At 35.1% G+C, this 22,967-nt stretch overlaps 2 protein-coding genes across 5 annotated transcripts in view; one reads left to right on the top strand and one right to left on the bottom strand.

The window, feature by feature from the left end:
- The window catches only part of LOC575657, a 43,289-nt gene extending 39,971 nt beyond the window's left edge, over nucleotides 1-3,318 (bottom strand). For 3 of the 4 annotated variants that reach the window (XM_030979500.1, XM_030979502.1, XM_030979501.1), the window contains exon 1: nucleotides 3,202-3,317. The gene's annotated coding sequence lies outside the window, so the exon portion shown is untranslated. Of the gene's footprint in view, nucleotides 1-3,201 lie in introns of all 4 variants that reach the window. The other variant, XM_030979499.1, reaches the window with a different exon arrangement.
- Nucleotides 3,319-5,522: 2,204 nt separating this feature from the next.
- On the top strand, nucleotides 5,523-16,281 carry LOC100894141 (leucine-rich melanocyte differentiation-associated protein). The gene is made up of 7 exons (XM_030979498.1): nucleotides 5,523-5,741; nucleotides 6,967-7,067; nucleotides 8,139-8,265; nucleotides 10,246-10,385; nucleotides 11,323-11,446; nucleotides 12,753-12,840; nucleotides 16,105-16,281. The coding sequence occupies exons 1-7, from the start codon at nucleotides 5,652-5,654 to the stop codon at nucleotides 16,182-16,184; spliced, it is 750 nt and encodes a 249-aa protein (XP_030835358.1). The 5' UTR covers nucleotides 5,523-5,651; the 3' UTR covers nucleotides 16,185-16,281.
- Nucleotides 16,282-22,967: the final 6,686 nt, after the last annotated feature.

Below are 22,967 nucleotides of genomic sequence, written 5' to 3'. Positions count from 1 at the left end.
CTGTTCTTATTTTATTTTCTTATTATATTATGTTATTATATTTTTAATGTACTGAGTGTAATTTAGCATATTTATAATATTGTATTATATTTTACTGTTCATCAAGGGAGGTATTACTTCCTGATAGGGAACCGTTTCGTTCTGAGAAAGAACCGGTACATGTACCAGTGGTACATGTATGGTGGTGACAAAAAAAGAAGAAAAAATAAATTAAAAAATCAAATAAAAAAAAAATAAAAATAAATAAAAATAAAAAATATGGCGTCCGAATATTTTGAGTATTCGCTTGTAAGCCTGGGAGTGTACTCGAATACCTCATTACACTGTTCTGCACAGCCTTAGTGGACACAGGCAATGGTATTAAGTTCCTGCATGGGCAAACTAAGGCTTTTGTTTCACTACGCTATACATGCAGTCATGTTATGTAATGCTGTAAATTCAAATGAAACTATTACAAACAAATTAAAATGCAGCAACTTAAAAAAAAAAACTTTCACTTTGTACAATACACAGGTGCACTGCATCTAAAAGCATCTACATGTACATGTACTGAGGGCCAAAAACAGTGTATCCATTGTTAAGCTGGTATTTGAATAAAATTAATCTCACCACAGCAGCTTTCAATAGGTTGACAAATAGACACTCTCCCTGTCTCCCGTAATGAATAGGTGTTTTGTATACATGTATGCCGAGACAGAGTGCTCTCTTACCATCTGATCTGGGTGGTGTTTCACAAAGATCCTAAGTTGGACTTACCAATTATGGAAAGCCGTTAGCATCTATGAAATATTTTGTAAAAGTTATTTTAAAAGGCATTAAATGTTGATTCAAATCATTCATATTCTCTATTATCATGGAGATTTCATGTTCTTGATGTGGAATTTATGAAAAGTCTAAAATACTTGAGGTTTTGCTTTTGAATATATTTTATTCTAAGGCTACGAATGGCTCTCCATAATTTGTAAGTCCAACTTAGAGTTAAGTTCAACTTAGGATCTTTGTGAAACACCCCCCTGGACAATAATAGTTGGGTTCACACTTCACAGGACAGGACAGTCCATTAATTTTAACTTTAGATCGTAATCTTAGACTTCAAAGTTATCTTGTAGTACCGTAAAGGACCATACGGACACACTTGACCGACTTGACCATCCCAGTATAGCTTCCTGAGTGAGCAGCCAAAGGGATTACCCCACCAAGTACCAGGGTACAAAACTTTAATTTAAATTGGAGTGATAAACCAGAAGCGATCTTAAGGTTAGCATGATAACTACAAGCATTGGGGTACTCACTTATTACGTGCCGTGCAGATGCAATTAACTTTGAGGCTTGTAGTGAAAATGAATGCTTGCCTGGCTTGTTGCTAACACTTTGAATACTAAGTTGTTGTTTTGGTCCTGTGTGAAACCTCTATGTTCTTCCACATTATGTAGCTAATACTATTAACATTTAACTGCAAACTACAACTAGGCTTTAAAAGCTGTGTCATTCACATCCAATAATATATATCTAGAGCTTAATTTTGGTTACAGGTGTATTGTGTTTATTATGGAAATGAAAAAAAGCATACTTAAGCATTAGAAAATGTACAAAGAAGGGTCACTAAATTTGTCCCTGAGAATAAGATTCTTCTATATGATATGAGCAAAGGTTAACCTACAAATGTAGGCTTTAGACTCCAGACACTTACAGTATTGTTGTGCACGAGGAAATATGATAGAAACACACAAATTATAGTGCCAGACTTTAAATAGGCCAGGTGCATGGGCCAACCAGAGGATACAGTAATTAGTAAAAAGCTGTATGTAGTCTAAGGTTTATCACTGAGAAATGTAAACACTCCTTTTACATATGAATAAGGAAACAAGATCTAGTTAATGCAGCCAGCTAGTGTCTACAGTTTTGAAAATAGTCTGGACAAGTACTGGAGAAGTGACTTTGCCAAGTTTGACCCACCCGGTCATGATCCGGCAAACTGAACAATAAGAAAGAATTTAGAACTGAAAATAGAGGCTTAAGAAGAATCCATATAAGTATGACTGTATCCATAAGTATCAGTAAAGAAATATCCATGTAGAATATAGAGCATCAATAGAAAATAAATGGAAAATTTGTACTTCTATGTGAACTTAATTAAATTCTCAACATAGAATATATTATCATGCGAACACTCATGAAAGTGTTGTTCTTTAAATATTAAATACCGCTCATTAACATAATGAGCCATGATGGAATATAGTATACTGCCGTATTACGATATTAATCATATTAACCAAAAAACAAGGGGGAGCCAGATGATGTAGACTAGATCTACATGAGAATGTGATTCTTTTCGAATTCAAACAATTGAACATGAAACTGAAATATTATTTTGTCCCCAGTCAGTGCAAGCCACTCAACAGCATTGTATGCATCACATTATAACCTTACTCCTTAGGCCTATTTACTTTCTTTTCTAATGTTTTCTTCTCTGTTACTGTTAGCTGCCCTACCCACCTCCTCTTCCTACCTATGGAGTATGGATTTCTTCCACTCTCTCAGAGTCTCAGTCTCGCTCTCTCATGTCTCTTTGCATCCTCGTCAACAACAACTCACCACGTAAATCTGATTATCATTTCATTTGCCCTAAATCTTATTCATTTAGCCTACAGTGTACATGTGTAAAGGAATATAAATTGTATAGTCATATACTAGCTCCTTAAAGGGCAATCCAACCTTTGTATTTTATAAGTTTGTTTGAAAGCAGAAAAATAAAGAAAAACAGAATCGCGAAAGTTTTAAATAAATCGGACCAATGAATAATTAAATAGGAAAAATTCGAGGGTTTGAAATATGAGATCAGTAAGTTATGCCTTGCTTCAATAAATCTCACTCCTGGAGGAGAGCGTAAAAAGACAAAATCCTTTTTTTTTAAATACTCCTCCAAGCAAGCTATTTTTTCTGTCTGAGCTTGAGCCAGAGCCCGAGCGCGAGCCCGAGCTGAGCCCGAGGCTGAGGCGCGAGGCCGGAGAGGCTGCGGTATTCATCTTGATCCAAATCGAAGTTAAAACACACAAGAATATAATCACGCGGGACTGACATATCTATCTACCGCAATCGCAGAAGTCAAACTCGTGTGTCGAAACTCATCTATCCCTCACCTTTTTCGATATAAAAATTACATGAGATAATAAAATATGTATTTCTCGCTACAACACTTACCAACATCAAGTTTGAAATGTCGAATTTATCACTGTAGTGTAGCAGAATACCCGGCGGAACATAGGATTGCACCCCACCGACGGCCGACTTGACGATAATTGATTGTGTATATTTTGAAAGCGGTATAGGTGTAGGCTATGCAATGCGTAATATAAGAATGGAATCATACATACCGTACCAGTTTACTTGGTGGTGGTGGTTATTTTACCTGACTGCTAAGACATTTACCTTTACCGCAAATACTGGAAGTACATACATAAAGACGAGTATTCGGTATATTATGTGCGCAGGATTTGTTTTTCTTTTGGAAAAGAAAGAAAGAAAGAAAGAATAACAGAAGATTAATACTATAGTATTATCATTTTGTTATATTAGGCCTATATATATCAAAATTATAACATTCAAATATATAATATATAACATTCAAATATATAATATATAACATTCAAATATATAATATATAACATTCAAATATATAATATATAACATTCAAATATATAATATATAACATTCAAATATATAATATATGTAGGCTTTCGGTCTCGTGGGCTCTAGCCCAATGCCCTTACTTTATTTTACTTTCCTGCCGCTGGAGATCACAAGGTTTGATAAAAAGTTATGTCTAAAAATAATACTCTAGACCTACTCTGATTTTTAAGATACTTGTCACTCAGAAAAGGGTGATTAGAATTGTTTTTGATGTACCTTATCGTGCTAATACTAATGTTGTGATTCATCAAGGTTGCTTTGAATAAATTAGCTTATACTGGTCCTAAGTTTTGGAACTGCACTTCTTATTGATGTAACTTGTTTTGTCAGTGTCTCTGTTTTTATTGACGCAACCTGAAATTACATTTATTGAGTAATTATGCTGAAAATATTTTTAATGTATAAACGACGTCATCACATAATGATAGTATGTAATTACACATTCCTTGCCTCACTGTCAACCCCTCCCCCCCCCCCCGGCCCCCCCCCCCCCTCCCCTAGGCCCCCTCTTTTCCAGACTGGCCCTTAACTTACCACATTTCTTCATTTATTAGCAAACTCGCTCGTTCTGTTTTGCTCTATTGTAAGTTTTCTTTTCTTTTTCTCTTCTATTTCTTCCCCATCACCATTCCCCCTGCATATATATTTCTTCCTTCTCAACTCTTCTCTGTGATTTTTTTTCCCATTCTGCGCCTTCGCTCGAGTCCATCCTTTTGTATATCTTCCCGTTTTCTCCTTTTCATATATACAGTGCGACCCAGAGAAAACGAAACGGAGAATTATTGATGTTTTATCATAACTTAATCACAATTATAATTAATAAATTACATATTTGTAAGGCTTAGATCCTCCTCTTTCATTTGATGTAACTCATATGATGCATATTTCACGCATGAGGGATTAAAAGCAATTTGGAGGAAGGAAACCAAAAAGTCATTTGGCGGGCGGTGTCTGAATTTTGAAGAAAAATTCACATTTCTAGAAATTTCATTTTCTGCTCTTTCATATTATGACACCTCAATCAAGAAAAATTAGCCAGGAATAACAAAGTTCTGTTTAGAAATAATTAGAAATAAACAACGTTTGAATTTGATTTAGGGGCATCTGCCCCCCCCCCCCCCCCCATCAGTACGCCAGTGTTCAGGGGCTCATTTCTTCTCACCCCTATAATAAAAAACACACACGCTTTGCCATCCTCTAACAATATTTTCCACGATATGCGCGTACCGATAATATCAATTTTCCATTGATAAATAGGGGCATGCGGAATATTTAGGAAATTTTTTCCTACTCACTCTCCTCTTTCTTTGAATGGAATATAATTGTTGTTGTGATTCAATTCAGGTTTTATTTAAAAAAAAAAATTAAAAAAAAAAATTATTCCTTTACAGCTGATTTTTTTTCTCCTGGGAAGGAGGCTTTTTAGGGGCGAAAATGTCCCCCCCCCCCCATTTTTTCGTTTGGGGGTGACTGCCCCCCCCCCCCCCCCCACTTCCAGAGCATATAACAAAAAACCGTTTAGTAGTCCAGAGAAACTTTTGTTCAAAAAGTGTGATCACACCATAGAGATAATAGCTCTATATGGATCACACACAACTAGAAGCTGAAGCGAAGAGTGCTTGTTTTTTTATGTTCTTGTTTTCAATTCAATTGTAAATATATCAGTTTCTTGGTTGTGTCATTTCAGGCCGTAAACAAGAATAATCCAGCTGACGTATGCGCCTGAATTAATAGTGGACGAAAGGGGAGTAAGGGGGGGGGGGGGGTATGGCCTCCTGTGTCCCCACCACGCTGCTCCTAATTTTAAGCTCATCTCGTGACTTTTTTTTTTACTGTTAATATTTTGACACGAGCGCCATCTATCATCCTCCGACAGACAATTAGCAAAACACACTGATCCAGCTTCGAACTAACTTCGTATTTTGTCTTTGTGGATTATTCTCTGGCTGTTGACTATCAAAATGTACGAACCCAGTCAGGCTCAAGAAAATGGGAGTCACAGTGAACAGGATTTTAACGAAAGATTAGGACCTATCGTGGAAGGCACACACGTGAGTAAAGTAACATCGGTTGTAATCTTTGATTTGTTGTCAGTTGCCTGCGCCACAGTACAGCCCCATATACCGACATTTATGGAGTGATATTGATAAAGAAAACAAAGACTTCAATTAAATTGTATTTCCATTTAAATTTAGATCTAAGACCTAGTCTACCTTTATTCCGAGGGGGGGGGGGGTACTCAGATTTGGTTTGGACGGGGGTGTGCCGCTCAAGCCTCGAAACCCCCACCCATTTTTAAGGGTCATTTGTCCTTTTGGGGAATTTTTTGGGGAAAGTAAAGCCCATTTTTCACAATTTTTGGATGTTTGCCAAATTTGGAAATTTTGAAAATTTTGAAAAATGAGACCCATGTTAAGATTTTTTGTGAAAAAGTGACCCATTCGAGCGGCACACCCAGTAGATCTATGTCTTATTATAAGTGAGTACCCCCCCCCCCCTCCCCTTGGGCCTTTTTGGCGCTAGTGTCCTCGTATCCAGACTTTGACCTGTAACTCCGGCGTGGAGATACCATCATCATCATCATCGATATACAGGAGTGAGGTAGTCCTGTAGGTCATCTTCCAAGATATAAGTTTAATTGTCAGTTTGCGACTAAATCTTTATCAATTGTTCAAGTTATGGTCATGATTAAAAAGTTGTTAGTGTCTTACCCATTTCATGTCAATTTTCTTATCTTTTTTGGAATATTTTTCCTAAAAACAAAGACATTATAACACTTTCTCACAGGTTTCACATCAAACCGCCCGCAAAATAATATTGCATATTGTATCTAGCCTACCGACGGTGGGGTGTGGGGCCGGGCGCACGCACGTATGTGAAGTTAGCGACTGTTATCTCAGATCCTCATAAAATTCACAAGTAATTCATTATTACGATTGATAACTTCACACACGCTTTTATATATTAGCGCTTTGATAATACAATGTCTCCATAGATGAATATGTGTGTACGATGTATGTAATATTTGTTGGTCATAATTGACCAAAATGCAATTTTTAGCACTACATTGCAACACGAGATCGTGTCGTGTAGGATCTTGTGATTTCCCAGTCTAGAATAGGGTTTACAAGTCAACATGTAGTCAAAATCTGTGTAAAATGAATGAAGGATTCATCTATCAAAGCATGCATGCATGCACAATCTGTAAACTTTGGGGTAACAAATTCTATTGTTATTTATATTATTGTTTAATTAATTCTTTTGCTATTTAAACAGCTTTCCTACATTGAGCATGCATGTGTGAAGATTCCAGAGGAGCTTGGCACATGGTACGGGTCAAAGGTCACAAGGGTGGACCTCAGCTTCAACCAGATCACGTAAGCTACCAGCATGTTCTCAGCCCAACATGCAAGAAAGTTGTTGGAAATTCGCTATTTTAAAGCTATACTTTTCCATTGTAAATGCTGTTTAAAATAATCACATTTAAAGAAGAAAGGATCTTTGCCAGAAATTTGATAAATCTAATGATTCCTTTTTTCCATAGTAGACAAATAAATTCTGGATAATTTTTAAATCAGATCAAATCTAGTTATATATTTTATTTAAATATTGCAGATCAATAGGCAGGAATAAAATTAATCTTTTAGAATACCTAAACTTATTCTTTGGGGTGAGGTACAAACCATGTATTACACGTACATGTATTTATGATATGGAGGTGTTGTGGTATAGTGGTTCATTCGTTGACTTCCAATTCAAAGGTTGTGGTTTTGACTCCAAGACTTGCACTGATGTCCTTTGGCAAGGCATTAATCCACATTTGCCACCCTCCACCCAGTTGTAAATGAGTTCCTGGTAACAGCTGGGGAAATAATAACTGCAGGGCCTTCAAGAAGAACAGCATTGATGCTGGTTAACTTAAAGGGAAATCCAACCTAAATAGACAACTACTCTAAAAGAAAGCAGAAAAATAAGAGAAGCAAACTGATGTTCTGGGGTGAAGGTTTGGCATAAATGAATTAGAATTTTCAATAAATGAATAGTAAATGAATGAGTTACAATTGTTTCCCAATTATATATTTTTCACTAAATGTAATTTTTACCTTCCTGGCTATGAATTTCCCTCATTGAAAAGTAAAGGTTTTGTTATTGAATTAAAAAGTCTTTCCACTTAAACTTTGGTGCCTGATACATGTACAACTCCAACTGGAACGTCACATTTTCAAGAAAATGGCTGTGCCCATGTCGTGCTAAAAGGCATAACATCAAGCCAAGAAATCTTCATTTATATATCTCTTGTACACGTTCGTACACGTTCGTACATCAAAAGGCAGGAATTCATCTCGCTTAACAGAATATCTACGCTTATTCTTTGGGGTTAGTTCCTCTTTAATACTTTCCTGTTTAAACAATATTATTATTATTATGTTTTGTTATAATCTTGACAGAACTTTGAAGGGTTTGGAGAGATTCCCTCAGCTTGAAGAGCTGGTGATGGACAACAACGCTCTTGATGATTCTCTTCACGTTCCTCTCATGCCCCATCTTCATACACTGCACATGAACAAAAACACAATATCCTTTACAATAACAATCAGGTAGTAGTAGTTAGAAGTAGCTGTCTGCCGCGAAGCGACAATGACCGCCTTCACTTCTAAATAATACAATCATAAAAGCTGCTTCCAAAGGTGGGTAAGTACCGGTAGCTCTTGCAAGTTAATTACAGCACTCTCTTGTTATAACAATCAGGTTATAGGGTAGTAAAGGACTAATGTAATTTGGCAAGAAATTGATCTACATTTGCCACTCTCCACCCAAGAGTAGTAAATGGGTACCTGGTCGGAATAATGTTGTTGAATGCTTGAGCACCTTATAATTGTAGCTCTGCTAAAGTGAGGGTGATAATATGATTGCAGGGCCCCCAGGGAGAATATTATTAATACTGATGAGGCTATCATTATTATTGTTGTTGTTGTTGTACCGGTAGTTGTTTTTTGCATTATTATTTTTGTTGTTAGTATTGAAATATTTGATTAATACGTAGGAAATGGCATTGTTGATATCCTACCTTACTCAATCATCATTCTTTGTAGATGTTGTTTTATATACCTGCCATGCATAAAATCATTATGTGCGCTTTGTAAAGATCCATCAACATATATGTACATGTTATAAACATGCTACACTGTATAAACATGCGATATACATGTATGTACATATGTGTAAATAAACATGCTATAAACATGAACTGGGGCAAATTTTAAATTGTCCAGGCGACTTTCTAGCTTTTTATGGATTAGCTGTAATAAAAGTCAGATTTCTTCCTGACACACTGGTATAAGGTTTTTGTTTCATTTTTACCATTGAAATCAGGGTTTAAAAATAATTTAAATTCATCTCATTACTTTTGTTTTTGTACCTCAGAAGTTGTCTATATTCAAGAAAATTATTATTATTTACTGTAATTTTTTCCAATAAAAAAATAAATCTTTCAGTTCTGTCACTTCATGCTTTATTTAAAAACAAACACATAAACCATCATATATGATTTTTAAATCATGTACCATGTCATAATGAAACCACAGCTAGAAGCTATGTGAGAATAGTTGTTATTGATTAAATTTTCTTCCTCTTGAACCCCTTACATGAAAAATTATGATAAATTTGTCTTGAGAACCTATTTTAGATACCAACCCTTAGATAATAAAAGTGAAAGCTGTATTGATCAGTCTCTCATCATGAAGTGTAATTGCTTCATATAAAAATTGTAAATCTTGTGACATCGTTTCTGTTTCACCTTTTACCCCTTTGAAAAACAGCTTATAGCTGACAAGGGCAATCCATCCCATGAGTGGAGAATAAATAAATAAAAATTTTAAAAAAAATTATAGATTATGTCGTCATAATGAGCAAGCATAGTCTTTTATCAAGTGTAGTTGCCTTCATGCCTACATTAGATGATCTCTCTTATTTTTTTTAATTACATTGACCTAGTCTGCTGGCACAGACTTTAATTTGTTCCTCAAATACAATTCCATAAAGTCTTGAGCAGAGCCAACATACTAACTTGGCGTAAATATTCATAAATGAATGATACACGCCAATAAAAACTAAAACAAAAACAACAACTCCGATGTGAGTTGGTATATCAAAAATTGTTCTTTGATGCAATGATCATAGAGGTGTCGTTGTTAAGTGGATATGTCACCAAACTGTGGATCATAAGGTCCACGGTTCAAGTCCCACCGAGGCACTAATGTCCTTTGACAAAGCGTTAATGCTGATAACGGCTGCCAGGGCTAAAGCTACAGTAATAATTTACAAAGCTCTTTGGAAGCGAATAGGGACGTTCTATACAAGAACTGAATATTATTATCATTTATTATATCTAATTGATGCAAATGTATTTCACTCCTACCCTTTAGTGTACAAGTCAGTCTTGGGTATTTTTGACTCTTTAATCATGTCTTCTGATTATTAAAGAAAGCTTTGTGCCTGTACAGCTACCCACAACATCATATTCATGTAATAAAAAAAGACCTTAACTTGGCATACATATCAGATATCAACATTCTAGTGGAGAAACTTCAGATGTCAGTTCCCTCTCTCACATTCCTCAGTCTCCTTGGTAACGAAGCTTGCCCTAATGAGCTCTCGAGCTCGGAGAAAGATGAAGAAGACTATCAAAGATACAGGTATTTATGTCATTCCTCTTCTCTGTTTGGCAACCATTGTGTATTTACCGCATTATTCCCTCAGCTGATTGGCATGTTTCTAAAAATTAGCCACAGCATAATGTGATGTCTAATAAAGCATGGTTAAAATCTACTGTAGTTCTCGACATGTTATTATCTTTTTATTCAAACCGTCATGTGATATCTTATAAAGCAATATAGTAAAAAATACTACTGTGATTCACAGCATGTTATTATTTTCTTTAACATAACAAATAACAGTAATTACTGTTATGACTACTTAAAGACATGCCAATCTGAGAGGCAGTGTGATGTAATTTGTTTATTTTGTGATAACAGACTTCATTTTTTTTCTCTTCGAGATTTACAGCTTTTAAGCTACCCCGTGACTGAGTGGGTTAGACACTCAACACAATCACAGCTATTTTTGAAAAATCAACCCAAGAGCAATTTCAATACCCTATCGTACATCCCATAAAAAACGTTCTGATTACGTAATACATAATTGTCATGTTCGCACTTGTCAATAGGTAATGTGCAAGGTTATTGAAATTGCTTTTAATAGATTGATTTTTCGAAAGTAGTTGCGACCCTATTAGAGCTATAAAAAAAAGAAATTGTATTGCCCTTTGCGACCCCAAAATCTTGAAATCTACTGTCAGCTTTTTAAAAAAGTTGTTTTTACAGTTTTTTAGAGAAAAACAATTTTAAAGCATATAAAACTGAAAAATATCTCCCCAAAAAGTAAAAGTAAAAAAGAATAATAAAAGTAAAAGAATAATAAGTTGTTTTTTTTTAAAGAAGATTTTTGACCGACCGACCCATGTTTTTGCACCTATAGGGCAATACAAGATCTTCTTTTTTTAAGGCCTTAGTCCTAACTTAAACCTCAGTGGATATCGATATAAAATCATTGAGGTATGGCTTTTCTTTGCAGATATTTTGTAATCTACAGTATTCCTACATTGAGGTTCCTCGACCACAGAGCAGTATCGGTGAAAGAGAGAAACGAAGCCAAGAGAATAGGTGCGCTGATGAAGGTAGCCAGACCTGCTGATGTGGTAAGTCTTCTACTGTGCCATGTTTCAAGTACGGTCAAACCTGTCTATTAAGGCCACCCAAGGGAAACACAAAAAGTGGCCTTTGTAGACAGGTGGCCTTCATAGATAGGTTCCACAAAACAAATACATGTTGTATCACTTTGTTGGTGTAATTCTTATCACACTTTTATTTAAATCACTAAATTTCTTGCAAAAGAGCAAGACAAAAAAAAGTTCAAGCAACAAAGTTCAAGAAATAGTTGAAGATGTTGTGTGTTGATATTAAGGGATTCTCTTCTTCACCCCTCTCTCTCTATCTCTCTCTTTCTTTTTTCTCTTTCCCCCTCTCTCTTTCTCTCCCCCCCCCCCCTTCTCTCTCTCTCTCGTTCTCTTTCCCCTCTCTCTCACTCTTTCTCTTCCCCCTCCATCTCTTTCCCCTTTCTCTCTCTCTTTCTTTCCCTCTCTCCCTCTCTTTGCCTCTCTTTCCCCTCCCTGTGTCTCTATATATCTCTCTCCCTCTTTTCTCCCTCTCTTCCCCCCCCCCTCCCTCTCTTTCCACTCCCCATGTCTCTATATCTCTCTCTTGTTTTTCCCCTTTCCATCTCTTCCACTCTCTCCCTCTCTTCCCCCCTCTCACTTTCTTTCACTCTCTCCCTCCCTTTCACTCTCTCCCTCTCTTTCCACACCTCTCAGTCTCACTCTCTTGTACTCTCAGTTCTCTCTCTCTCTCTCTCTCTCTCTCTCTCTCCCTACCAACTGCCTGTCTTAAATCAAATGGAGCTTAATATGCCTCACTCTTCCTTAATATATACGGACATCCTTAATATATACGGACATCCTTTATGATATTTGGAACTTCACCTATAATGGTAGACTCACCTGTGTGTATTATCTTCATGGGTAATTTACAACTGCATAAAGAATGTTTACATATTGTTGTGGTTCAATTTTTATTGTACGATTTCATCATGTATGCTTTTCTGAACTTTGTGTACAATTCAGCCCTCAGGCTGCTATGCATATTTCAGAGTAAAAGCTTTAATATATTTTTTTGTTTTTTGTTTTATGTCTTGTTGTTTTGTTACTGCTTTGATGTTTTAATGTAAACATTTAGTTATTTTTATATATTTTTTCCCATTTGCTATGTTTTTATTTAAGTAAATGTTAATGCTTTTTTATATAATTGTATGTATGATGTATACTCACATTTTTAGTCTTTGGACTTTTTGACGAGGTTGTATAAAACCTAATTTGAATTTGAATTTGAATTGAATAAATAAACCATTATTATTATTAATAATATTATGTTATATTTATTTGATTTTAGGATGACGCGGAGGATGCGCTATCTTCCAACTCTACTCTCTATTCTCCTCTGCCATCACAAGCAAGAAATACAGATGGCAATCCTCAAGGTAATTAATAACCTTTCACACATCTCTAATTCATGTAGAGGTGTTATGGTCTAGTGGATAAGTCGCAGGACTGTAGATCACAAGGTACTGGGCTCAAATCCCAGCCCAACAATAACTTCCTTTGGCAAGACGTTAATCTACATTTGCCACTGTGAGATGGTGATTTGCACCACCCTCCACCCAGGTGCTAAATAGGTACCCTGTAAGATGCAAAAGTCATTTTAGTTCATAATTCTATGAAAATTCTATAGAATTCTAGAAATCCCTAAAATGGTGCCTGGCTGGCTGGGACATTCCCCGTGGAGTGGAGAATGTGCATGTATTGTGTGCATGTAAGCCAGAATCTGATGACTGGAGTAATGATACATCTGTAGACACATAGTTGATGAATCCTATATGTATATGTATAAACCAAGAATTTTATTGCTATTATTAATTTCCTCTAGAAATTGAAACCTTTATCACCATCAGAACAAGGAAATAATTCACTTCAAAAATTAATTACACCACTAGAACATTGCAAGAGAATTGAAGACATTAAGCAACTGAAACCTATTCTTCAAGAGCCCGGTGTGAAATACATGTAGTTATAAGAAGAGTGTAATACCGGTATGTAGAATAGAAGATAGGGGTTGTTCTTAATGTAAACTGATAAACTGCATTAGAGTAACCTCTGCAGCAGAACAAAATGAAATGTGCAGTTGACATCACTTAAGGCTCGTTCAGATATTAACGTGGTAAACTAACGCAAAAACCCCACCACATTTGTTTAAAACCTGTAAATAAATGGCATATGCATACAACAAAGGTCCTGAACGAATTCAGTGAGCTCTGTGTTATAAGATCCAGAATGTGAAGTGTATTTATCTTCACTTCATCATAAAAAGCTGCAGCGGTTTTTGCCACAAGGCTTTACACATCCTTACATACAGGTACAGGTCAGAGAGTGCATGATATTTGTGATCTACCGGTTCACGCTGCACAGATATGCTTTCCAACCATGTGTTATTTTTACATGTAACATGGTTTCCTTTAATTTCTAATAATAATAATAATAATAATATTTAATTTTTATATAGCGCTCAATACAAATGTCCCTAAGCGCTTTACAAATATAATATTACCCCGGTTTATGGATTCAGTGCTTGCCCGCACACACTGTGTGCACAATCTCCACTCCCTGGGGAGCATTTCAGCCGGGCGTTACTTGACGGTTAATGATGGTTTATGACATCATGTGATACAACATCAGAGCATAATGTTTATACATTGGAGGTTAAAAGCCGTGTAAGGGCTTGCCTGAAACCAAACTTTAAACAAAATATAAAGGCATTATAAATAACTCAAAGTCCATGAGCTCAGTTTCTGTGTAAGCTGTCACTTTTATGGTATTATGACATATACCAGGGTTTTTTTCTAGGAATTTGGAAAGATGAGGTAACTTGGCACGTGATTATATCTTGAAACGCACTGTGCACTGATAACGGCTGCTTGTAAACATCACAGATTTTTGTTTACATAGGAATTTCAACTGACTACTCCAGTGTTACACCATACCCCTGAAATGCAGTAGACTGGAGTGTAATTTTCTCATCAAAATACAATATGAAGGGGGATGTTCTAGAAAAAGTTTTTTTTTTTGGTCCTATTTATGCTTTGATTTATCATCACTCATAAATCTTTACAATCTTTTTGACAATCTAATTTACCCAACAGTCTACGTGTTAAGTACAAATAGTTGGTATTGATGGAGATGGAATTTGAACTTGTTTTGTAGTGAACCGATCAACTGAAAAAATAATTCATCATAAGTCAATAAAAAAAACCTCTTGATCTGGCATCCTATGGGCTATCAAACAGATAATGAGTATGAAGAAAATAACTGATAACATAAAACCCCGCGCTCGGAACCCAAGTTGGACTTAGGTTCTGTACAGGCCCTTTTCTATTTGAACATGTTCGGGTTCGTTGAATAGACTACTAAAAAGTCGCTTTTGTGTTTATAATTGAGAGAGTATTTACACTCGCCTTATCTCTTCATAGAGGTAATATATGAAGCTCATGTTTTCAATATAGTATAGCGACGTGAAACCCCCATTACATACAAAGCAAAATATTTTTTGGTAATTGGTACACTTTAAAGGGGAAGTCTACCCTAATAATGGGTTTGGTTTATACAAGAAGAAAAATGTGTAGAACAGATCAGTGAAGGTTTGAGAAAAATCAGAAAATATATTAGTAAATTATTTTTTTTTACGAGATACTTCAAATCTTGAGTCAAATTGGCAACGCGGTCTCTAAATATGATGTCAACCCCTCACATTTTAGCCTCTGTTGAATGCAAGAAATGTCATTAAATTCCATTTTGATCAAAAGATATATTTTCTTCATGCCTATCTCAATCATATATCACGGATAACATGTTCTTTCATGCACCTCCATATAAGATAGGTCTACTATTCAATTAACATTCAGAGAAATGAAGATTTGTGGTCATTCTGTTATTCAGATCAGTGATGAATTGTGAGGGGATGACATCACAATTTCAATTTCTGACTGTATTGCCAAATTGTCTCAAAGATTCCATGATTTTGAAAGATTCATAACTTTCGTATTTGTTGTCCGATATTTCTCAAACTTTCACTGAATTGTTTCTCTAATGTCCCAATTGAATATGAGGGTAGACTTCCCCTTTAAATACTTTAGGCAACAAAAACATTGTATCATCAGATAACTGTTATAAGAATAGAAAAGACAACGGAATGAACCAAAATACAGAGACTGATATGATGGTAGTTGACCCCTGACTCGTGATGATATATACCAATGCAAGTCTAGATGATAAATCAAACCTATTTGTTTTGTGGTATTTGACTTAAGTATATTGTCTTCCTTTAGTCATTATTTAGTCTTGCGGGTGGTGGACTTTGTTCCAAAACATGCTGAAATAACGCAGTAAGTATAGGGCTATAAACCCTTGTTAGGCATAACAAATAGGCATATAAATCTCAAGTGATTTACATGAAGGTGTTTTGGCTAGGACTGGCCAGGAAGGGATTCATTTTCTCAAAATTGTTGTTATACTAACATCTGTGTGTATTAAAAGATTAATGATGATTATGTAGTAGTTCAGAGTCATTTTTGTAAAGTCAAGTAAAGCCGGTTGAATACCTTTCTTTCCTGATATATGATAGTAATGCAGAGACAAGAATGCTGTTAGAAAGTATTGTCATTGAAGTCTAATCACGTTTTCTTTTTATCCAGGTACGTATGGACGCTGCAAATATGTCTACTATGGCCGCCACTCAGAAGGAAACAGGTTCATCCGTAACAACGACCTATGATCCAATGACCTTTGCATCAGGTGACGACCTTTGACCCCCAACACATCCATAGAGGTCAAGAGACCACTCGGTTATCAACAACTTTTGGATAAAAAGGGATTAACATCTTATGCTTATTTACTTAAGGACTCTAAGGTTCTTTTATACATTCTGTTGCGATCTGAGCCATATTTTGAAGCATTTTCAAGCAACATTTTTAATAATAACTGAATAATACTAACCTGATTTTCAAACATGTATAATGAGAATTCAAACCCGTCATTGTTACATGTTAAAACCCATTGTGGACCACCCTCGGACAAGAAACAAAAGTTATTTGTAATAAAAGATGTATAATAAAGAGTCTTGTTTTATACATACAGATATGATGTACTAAATGTGGTGAATTGCCATTTGGTCTACACCCAGTTTGTCTAATGCCCATTTCGTCTACTATCCATATGGTCCTCTAATCATTTAAAGAGAAGGTTGAGTTCTGGGAAGAGGTGAAAAATAATTTGTGAGCATTACTCATTCTTATTATGCAAGTGTGGAAGAACATCAGTTAAGACATGTTCCCTGAAAAGCTTGGCTCTTCAAATGCCTTCATATTCTAAATATACATGTAACATCGTAAAAATCGGGGGCCGGCTTTTTACGCCACGTGTTCGTGTAGTCCCATATACATCTTTCTGTGCAAGTGTTTGTAACTTTACCAAGACTTGGCCACATTTCTTATCATTTTGATGATTCCAGAACCTTGCAATACACACAAATTCTTATATGCTAGATGATCAACCTTTTCTGGTCGGTTCCACACCGTTTCTTTCACAATGCAATCGCATGACCAGAACTCAACTTCATCTTTAATCATAAATAATTATAATAATCATCAAATGATAATTAGACCCTATGGATAGTAAGCCAAGTGGGTATTAGACGAACTGGGAATTAGAATATTTGTAGCTGGTTATTAGACTAAATTAACAATAAATGATCATTAGGCTATGTGGATAGTAGACGGCTGGGTGTAGACCATATGGAATAGACCAATTGGGTAGTAGATGAACTGGTTGCAGACCAAACGGCAATAAACCCTTAAAGGTAAAGACCAGTATTGGAAACGCACCAATTTCAAAAAATGAAATAGAAGCTCTTATTACCAATCATGTGAAAGAATATGTTTTGAATATTACATGATGATAAAAATTTTGACAGGAAACCTCCTACTAATTGATATATTTGGTAAATTAGTGTATCTCTTGCCTGTTGAGAGATATGAAATGCACGTTTCGCGCACGTGTGTGTAGTCCCATATACATCTTTCTGTGTACAGTGCTTCTAACTTTATGAAGACTTGGCCAAATTTCTTATCATTTTGATGATTCCAGAACCTTGCAGTAAATCTGTGCTAGATGATCAACCTTTTCTGATCGATTCCACAACGTTTCTTTCACAATGCAATCGCATGGCCATAACTGGTCTTTAGCTTTAATGCTTTACTTGTAGTTTGCCATGTGAGTCAAGTTACAAAAAACATAACCTATGAATCACGGTTTGTTTTGACTAGATAACAATTTATTCTTGACCTGCAAAGCTAGTTATTGCTTTGCCTAATTTAACAAAATTTAATAAAAGAAATTGTAAAATGACAAAGGAAATAAATGTCTTCCTGTCATCTATACATTGAAGAGTTTAATTCCAAAAGGAGCTAAATCCATTTTTGTAACTTCAGAGAAAAAAGAAATTGTTTACCAGATTTTGTACAGTCGTCTATGGAAAAGTGATATTAGAAGGTGCATTTTTTTATAATTGCTCCCAGAATTTAGGTCAATAATTTTGTTGAAAGACAGGTACTTATGTAAACAATGTTCTGATAACAATAACTCAATTTTCATCAAAAGTGGATTTACCTCCTTTTGGAATTAAGCTCTTCATACTAATCAATCATCATCATATCCTAATGCCCAAAATGCACATTTTCGTTCTTGTGACCTCTTTTCGTGTTGAACTATTGCACCGGCTTCCTCACGATCGACTCATATCGCAATTGCACTGAAAAATTCATCCTGCTTTTGCAATGAAAAAATTTGAATGGAGATTTCAACTGAAAATTCCCTGTGAATAGATTTGTTGCAAGTCCAGATAGCTTTGAGGTCACGTCTAAAGAGCAATATCCACATAATCTTGAAGCCTAGATTGGTGCATCTAAAATTTACTTTATAGGACACCTACACATTTCAATAATTGTGTATTATATAAGTGTCATTTGATATGATTATAATTACTTTCATGAGTATGACAATTGCTGTAAAATATGATATTTAAACAACTATATGTATAGATTATATATTTTTTGGTGCAAATATATGTATTTTGATGCATCAATGTGTATATCATGGAGAAATTAGAATAATGTATATTGATTGAATTTGAATAGCTCTAAAAAATATTGAGTGACAATTATGTTTATGTTATCCATGTAAATTATGGTTTTAGATATTTTAGGTATGTGAAGTTGAAGTTTAGTGGACAATGGTTATACAGAAAATTGTTTCTGAACCTGTTTTAAACCTACTGTCTACTACGCTACTACTTCTACTATTACTACTACTACTACTACTACTACAACAACTACTACTACTACTACTACTACTATTGCTAATACTGCTGCCTACTACTACTACTTCAAATAATAATGATAATAATATTAGTACATTGTATTAGGTAAAATTATAGAAATAATGTAATGTGTATCTTAAATTCTTAGTTGAGTTTTTGTCAATAAGTTTTACAATGTATGTACACAGAAGGTTTGGCATTATGCAAATCACCCGATTAAAAAAAAGGTTGATTTGTAAATAACACTCCAGTAGACTTGTGTGTCAAAGAACTTTTCAGGGGAATTATTTTGTAAGTATTTAAAAAGAACATGGTAATTCATGGTATTTGGTGAAATAAAGTAATTACTAATGATAAGGTAATTACTAATAATAAGGTATTCATTCTTTACTCATTTTCTATAGCAGATATTATGTCAGTACAGTTCTAATCAGTAAAAAATGACTTCGTAACCACAATTTATGTAGTGATCCGATACCTATGCTGCTGCTTATATCATCCATCGGGTGTTCGCGTCAGGGGAGTGTTTCACAAAGACTAAGATCAACTTTAAGTTTGACGTAACTATGGGAGGTGTTTATACCTCTAGTTCCTCTAACCGTTTCTTGCATTGGTTTCTCAAGGGACATACAAGTCGTGGTCACAAATCTACAGAATCAATTTCCTTTTTTTTTTTTATTGTTCATTATTGAAGAAAAAACATTATTTAAAGGTCATAATTGGAAGACCAATGGTGGGAGCAACCAGTGGCATGAATGGCCTGCCATAGTTAAGTCCAACTTAAAGTTGATCTTAGTCTTTGTGAAACACCCCCCTGGTCGGGCTGTCTGGTTACACGAACTGTCGTGAAAACGTACCCTCATATTCACAAAAGGTTGGTGCGTAATGTTTAGGGTCAGGTTACACCAAATTCATGAAAATTTGCTCCTCTATGCACAAAAGGTAGGGAAAACAATTCAAATAATCACATTTTTTCGAAGATGGCCTTTGAGATGAAGCTAAAAAACATGATGTGTAGGCCTTGCATTTTTGAAACATGATCACACAAAGAGGTAATGTCGATTGCTAGCCTTTTTAGGAACTCATGTGATTATCTTAGTGAAAAGTGCCCTGTCGAGTATGCAAGTCTTGTCAATTTACTGTAGGTTTATCAGAGAGTACAGGGTTAACTGGACCCCAGACTTTGTCGATAAGAGAGGTGCATTTCACAAACCTTACATTCCTATCTTTCGTGAATCAGGGGGTATGTTTTCATGAAAGTTTGTGTAACCTGATAACGCGAAGTCCAGTTGGAACGATGTAAGCCATCCCACAAGGGGATTAACGATCTTTTGAATAATTAATATATAATATCAAGTGTATATTTATTTATATTCCATTAATTGACATCAAGGTAAAACTATTTAATAGATGTTGAGCATGTACGAACTGTCTGACAAGTTTATCACTTTCTGTTTGTCTCTGTTCTTTTTAATTTGAACATTGGACATGTGAATATAGTTCATGCTGTGAATCAAATAAAATATGATATGTGCACTTTAATATTTAGTACTTGTGTGTTCTTGATCCATTTGAAGTCCACTGTGTTATAGTTACATTAGTGATTCTGGGGGATTCAGATCATGAAGACCTAAATGAAACATTAAGATGATTACCAACTGTTATCAGATTATTCTTGTATATTACTATAAGATTTGAGCAAAAATATTTTTAATGTTTTCTTGATCGGTCAATGTCCTCCTGATCATGACAGACTAATACTATCTTCCATCAGATTTGCCATGAATTGTTGATTAATTCAACTGAGTTTACGAATAAGAGGTATACAAGAAATCATCTTCAACACAAAACACAAGTCAACACAAAGTTTAATATTTTCATATAACAACTTTAATGATAAAAAATATGAATATATACAGTGAAAGTTAAAAAAAACAAAAAAAACATTGTTCCTTCTTGGTTTCCCTCAAATGATAGAAATAATTACTCGAGTGAAAAGCTTTTAAAATCTTTATCTACATGTATTTGACGCACAAAATAAAGGAAGCACTCATCAAATGTCTCGCCCGTTTAAGACTCACTTGTATAAAATACCTTTTCTTCATTTGCCCATTAAAACTTGCACATTTGTATCTTTCTAAGCTAGCTGTGTTTTAAAGACAATTCTCTAAAAAGGAACTAAAACTAGATGGAACTCGACTGCGTGCAGTCAAAAATGATACCTCAGCCATAGAGCGATTTTTTAAAATTCACTTTTGATGATAATCCATTAACAGGTTTTCAGAATAACGTGATTACATGCTATTACTTCGAGGACCAAGATACATTAATCTTGATCTAAGGAGACGCAAACAAACGAACCCTTTGTTCTTTGACCTAATGACCCTAAAATTTAATCAGTTCATTGGCTCTGCAAGATACATACATGTCTTGAGTTTGATAGTAATCCATCAGTCGGTTCTAATGATAATGCGTTCACAAGCCATTTTTGCATACATAATGAGCCCCATGACCTTTGACCTCATGACCCTAAAATCTAATACGTTCATTTGCTCTGCAAGATACATACATGTCCTGAGTTCGATGATACACGACCCAAGTTTGGCGGGAATCCATCTATCCGTTCTTGAGATAACGCGATCACGAGAATGAGACGTACATAAGGACAACCCAAAAACAATAATTCTTCTCTACTCTACTGGAAACATGCTTGACTACTGAAAAATGCTAACATAAAACAGCAAACTTTCTTTACTTCAATACAAAAACATTAAAAATGAACGTATTGATGAAATAAATAGCCATCCTGGAAAATGATGTGCAAAGAGCTGCGAAATTGTAAAAATGGAATACTTCTACATGTAGTATATTTCTAAAAGAGTGCTAACAAACTTGGTTAATAACCAACAAAAATAATGACAAGATTTAAAGAGTTTTTCATATTTTTGCAAGGTGATAATACTGATAGTTCAAGATATAAATGGTTATAAGAGCCTTTATTCTCTTTTCATAAATGAATAAACTTGTTTGAAAAGAAATTTGAAATAATGACAACATATTTTGTTATCAAAGGAAATGAACATAATATTCTAGAGAGCTCCACAAATCAACCGAAATTAGAAGAAAAAAATTCATAGCGTAGAAAACAAAAGATAATAATAAAATAGATGGATATTCAAATGATACCTCCGCCATAGAGCTAGTTTACAAACCAAAACAGAAGCAATTTTTAAAATTCAAAGTTTGATTGTAATCCATTAGTAGGTTCTCAGAATATCGTTTCAGCTGTCAGCTATTTTCATATACATGTATGACCCTTTGATCTTTGACCTAATGACCAAAAAATCCAACCACTTCATTGGCTCATCAAGATATACATACATGTTTGTGTACACAGTTTGATGGTAATCTGTCTACGATCACAAGCTATTTTTGCATACAAAATGAGCCCTGTGACATGTGACCTTTGATCCTGTGACCCCCAAATCTACTCAGTTCATTAGCTTTGCAAGATACATACATGACCCAAAACGTAATGCCTCCGGCTACTTCGTTGCGTAAGAATAAAAACATTGTTCTGCTTAAAGAGAAGGTTGAGTTCTGGGAAGAGGTGAAAATGATTTGTATTGTATTATGCAAGTGTGGATGAACATCAACTTTACCAATACTGGGCCAAATTTCTTATCGTTTTGACGATACCAGAACCTTGCAGTAAACACCAATACTTATATGCTAGATGATCAACCTTTTCTGATCAAATCCACAACGTTTCTTTCACAATGCAATCGCATGATCAGAACTCAACTTTATCTTTATCATCAAATTACATTTTCATTTCATAGTAGCTTGTATAAACTTCAGCCCAGTTTGGTCAACGTTGATTCAAATTTTGGTAAGTTATCACAGCAATAAGATATATTCTTGGATTGGAACATTTTCACGATCCTGTGATCATTCACCATTTGACCTCTTACATCCAATATCTAATCAGTTCATCCTTGCATGCTGCCACATGCTTGGGCAAAGTTTGGTTAGAATCCACTCGATGATTCTTGAAATGTGGCGGTAACATAAAGTGGGATGAACGGACATCCCGAAAACACTTTCCGGTAGTGGAAGCATAACAAAAATGGAAAAACACATTGTGACCAAACAGCTCAAAACCACTTTTAAAAAAGTCAC

This window comes from Strongylocentrotus purpuratus, unplaced genomic scaffold, assembly GCF_000002235.5.
Source record: "Strongylocentrotus purpuratus isolate Spur 01 unplaced genomic scaffold, Spur_5.0 spur5_scaffold_10, whole genome shotgun sequence".
Lineage (NCBI taxonomy): Eukaryota > Metazoa > Echinodermata > Echinoidea > Camarodonta > Strongylocentrotidae > Strongylocentrotus > Strongylocentrotus purpuratus.
Note: the sequence above shows the minus strand (reverse complement) of the source record. Positions and strands in the feature narration are given on the sequence as shown.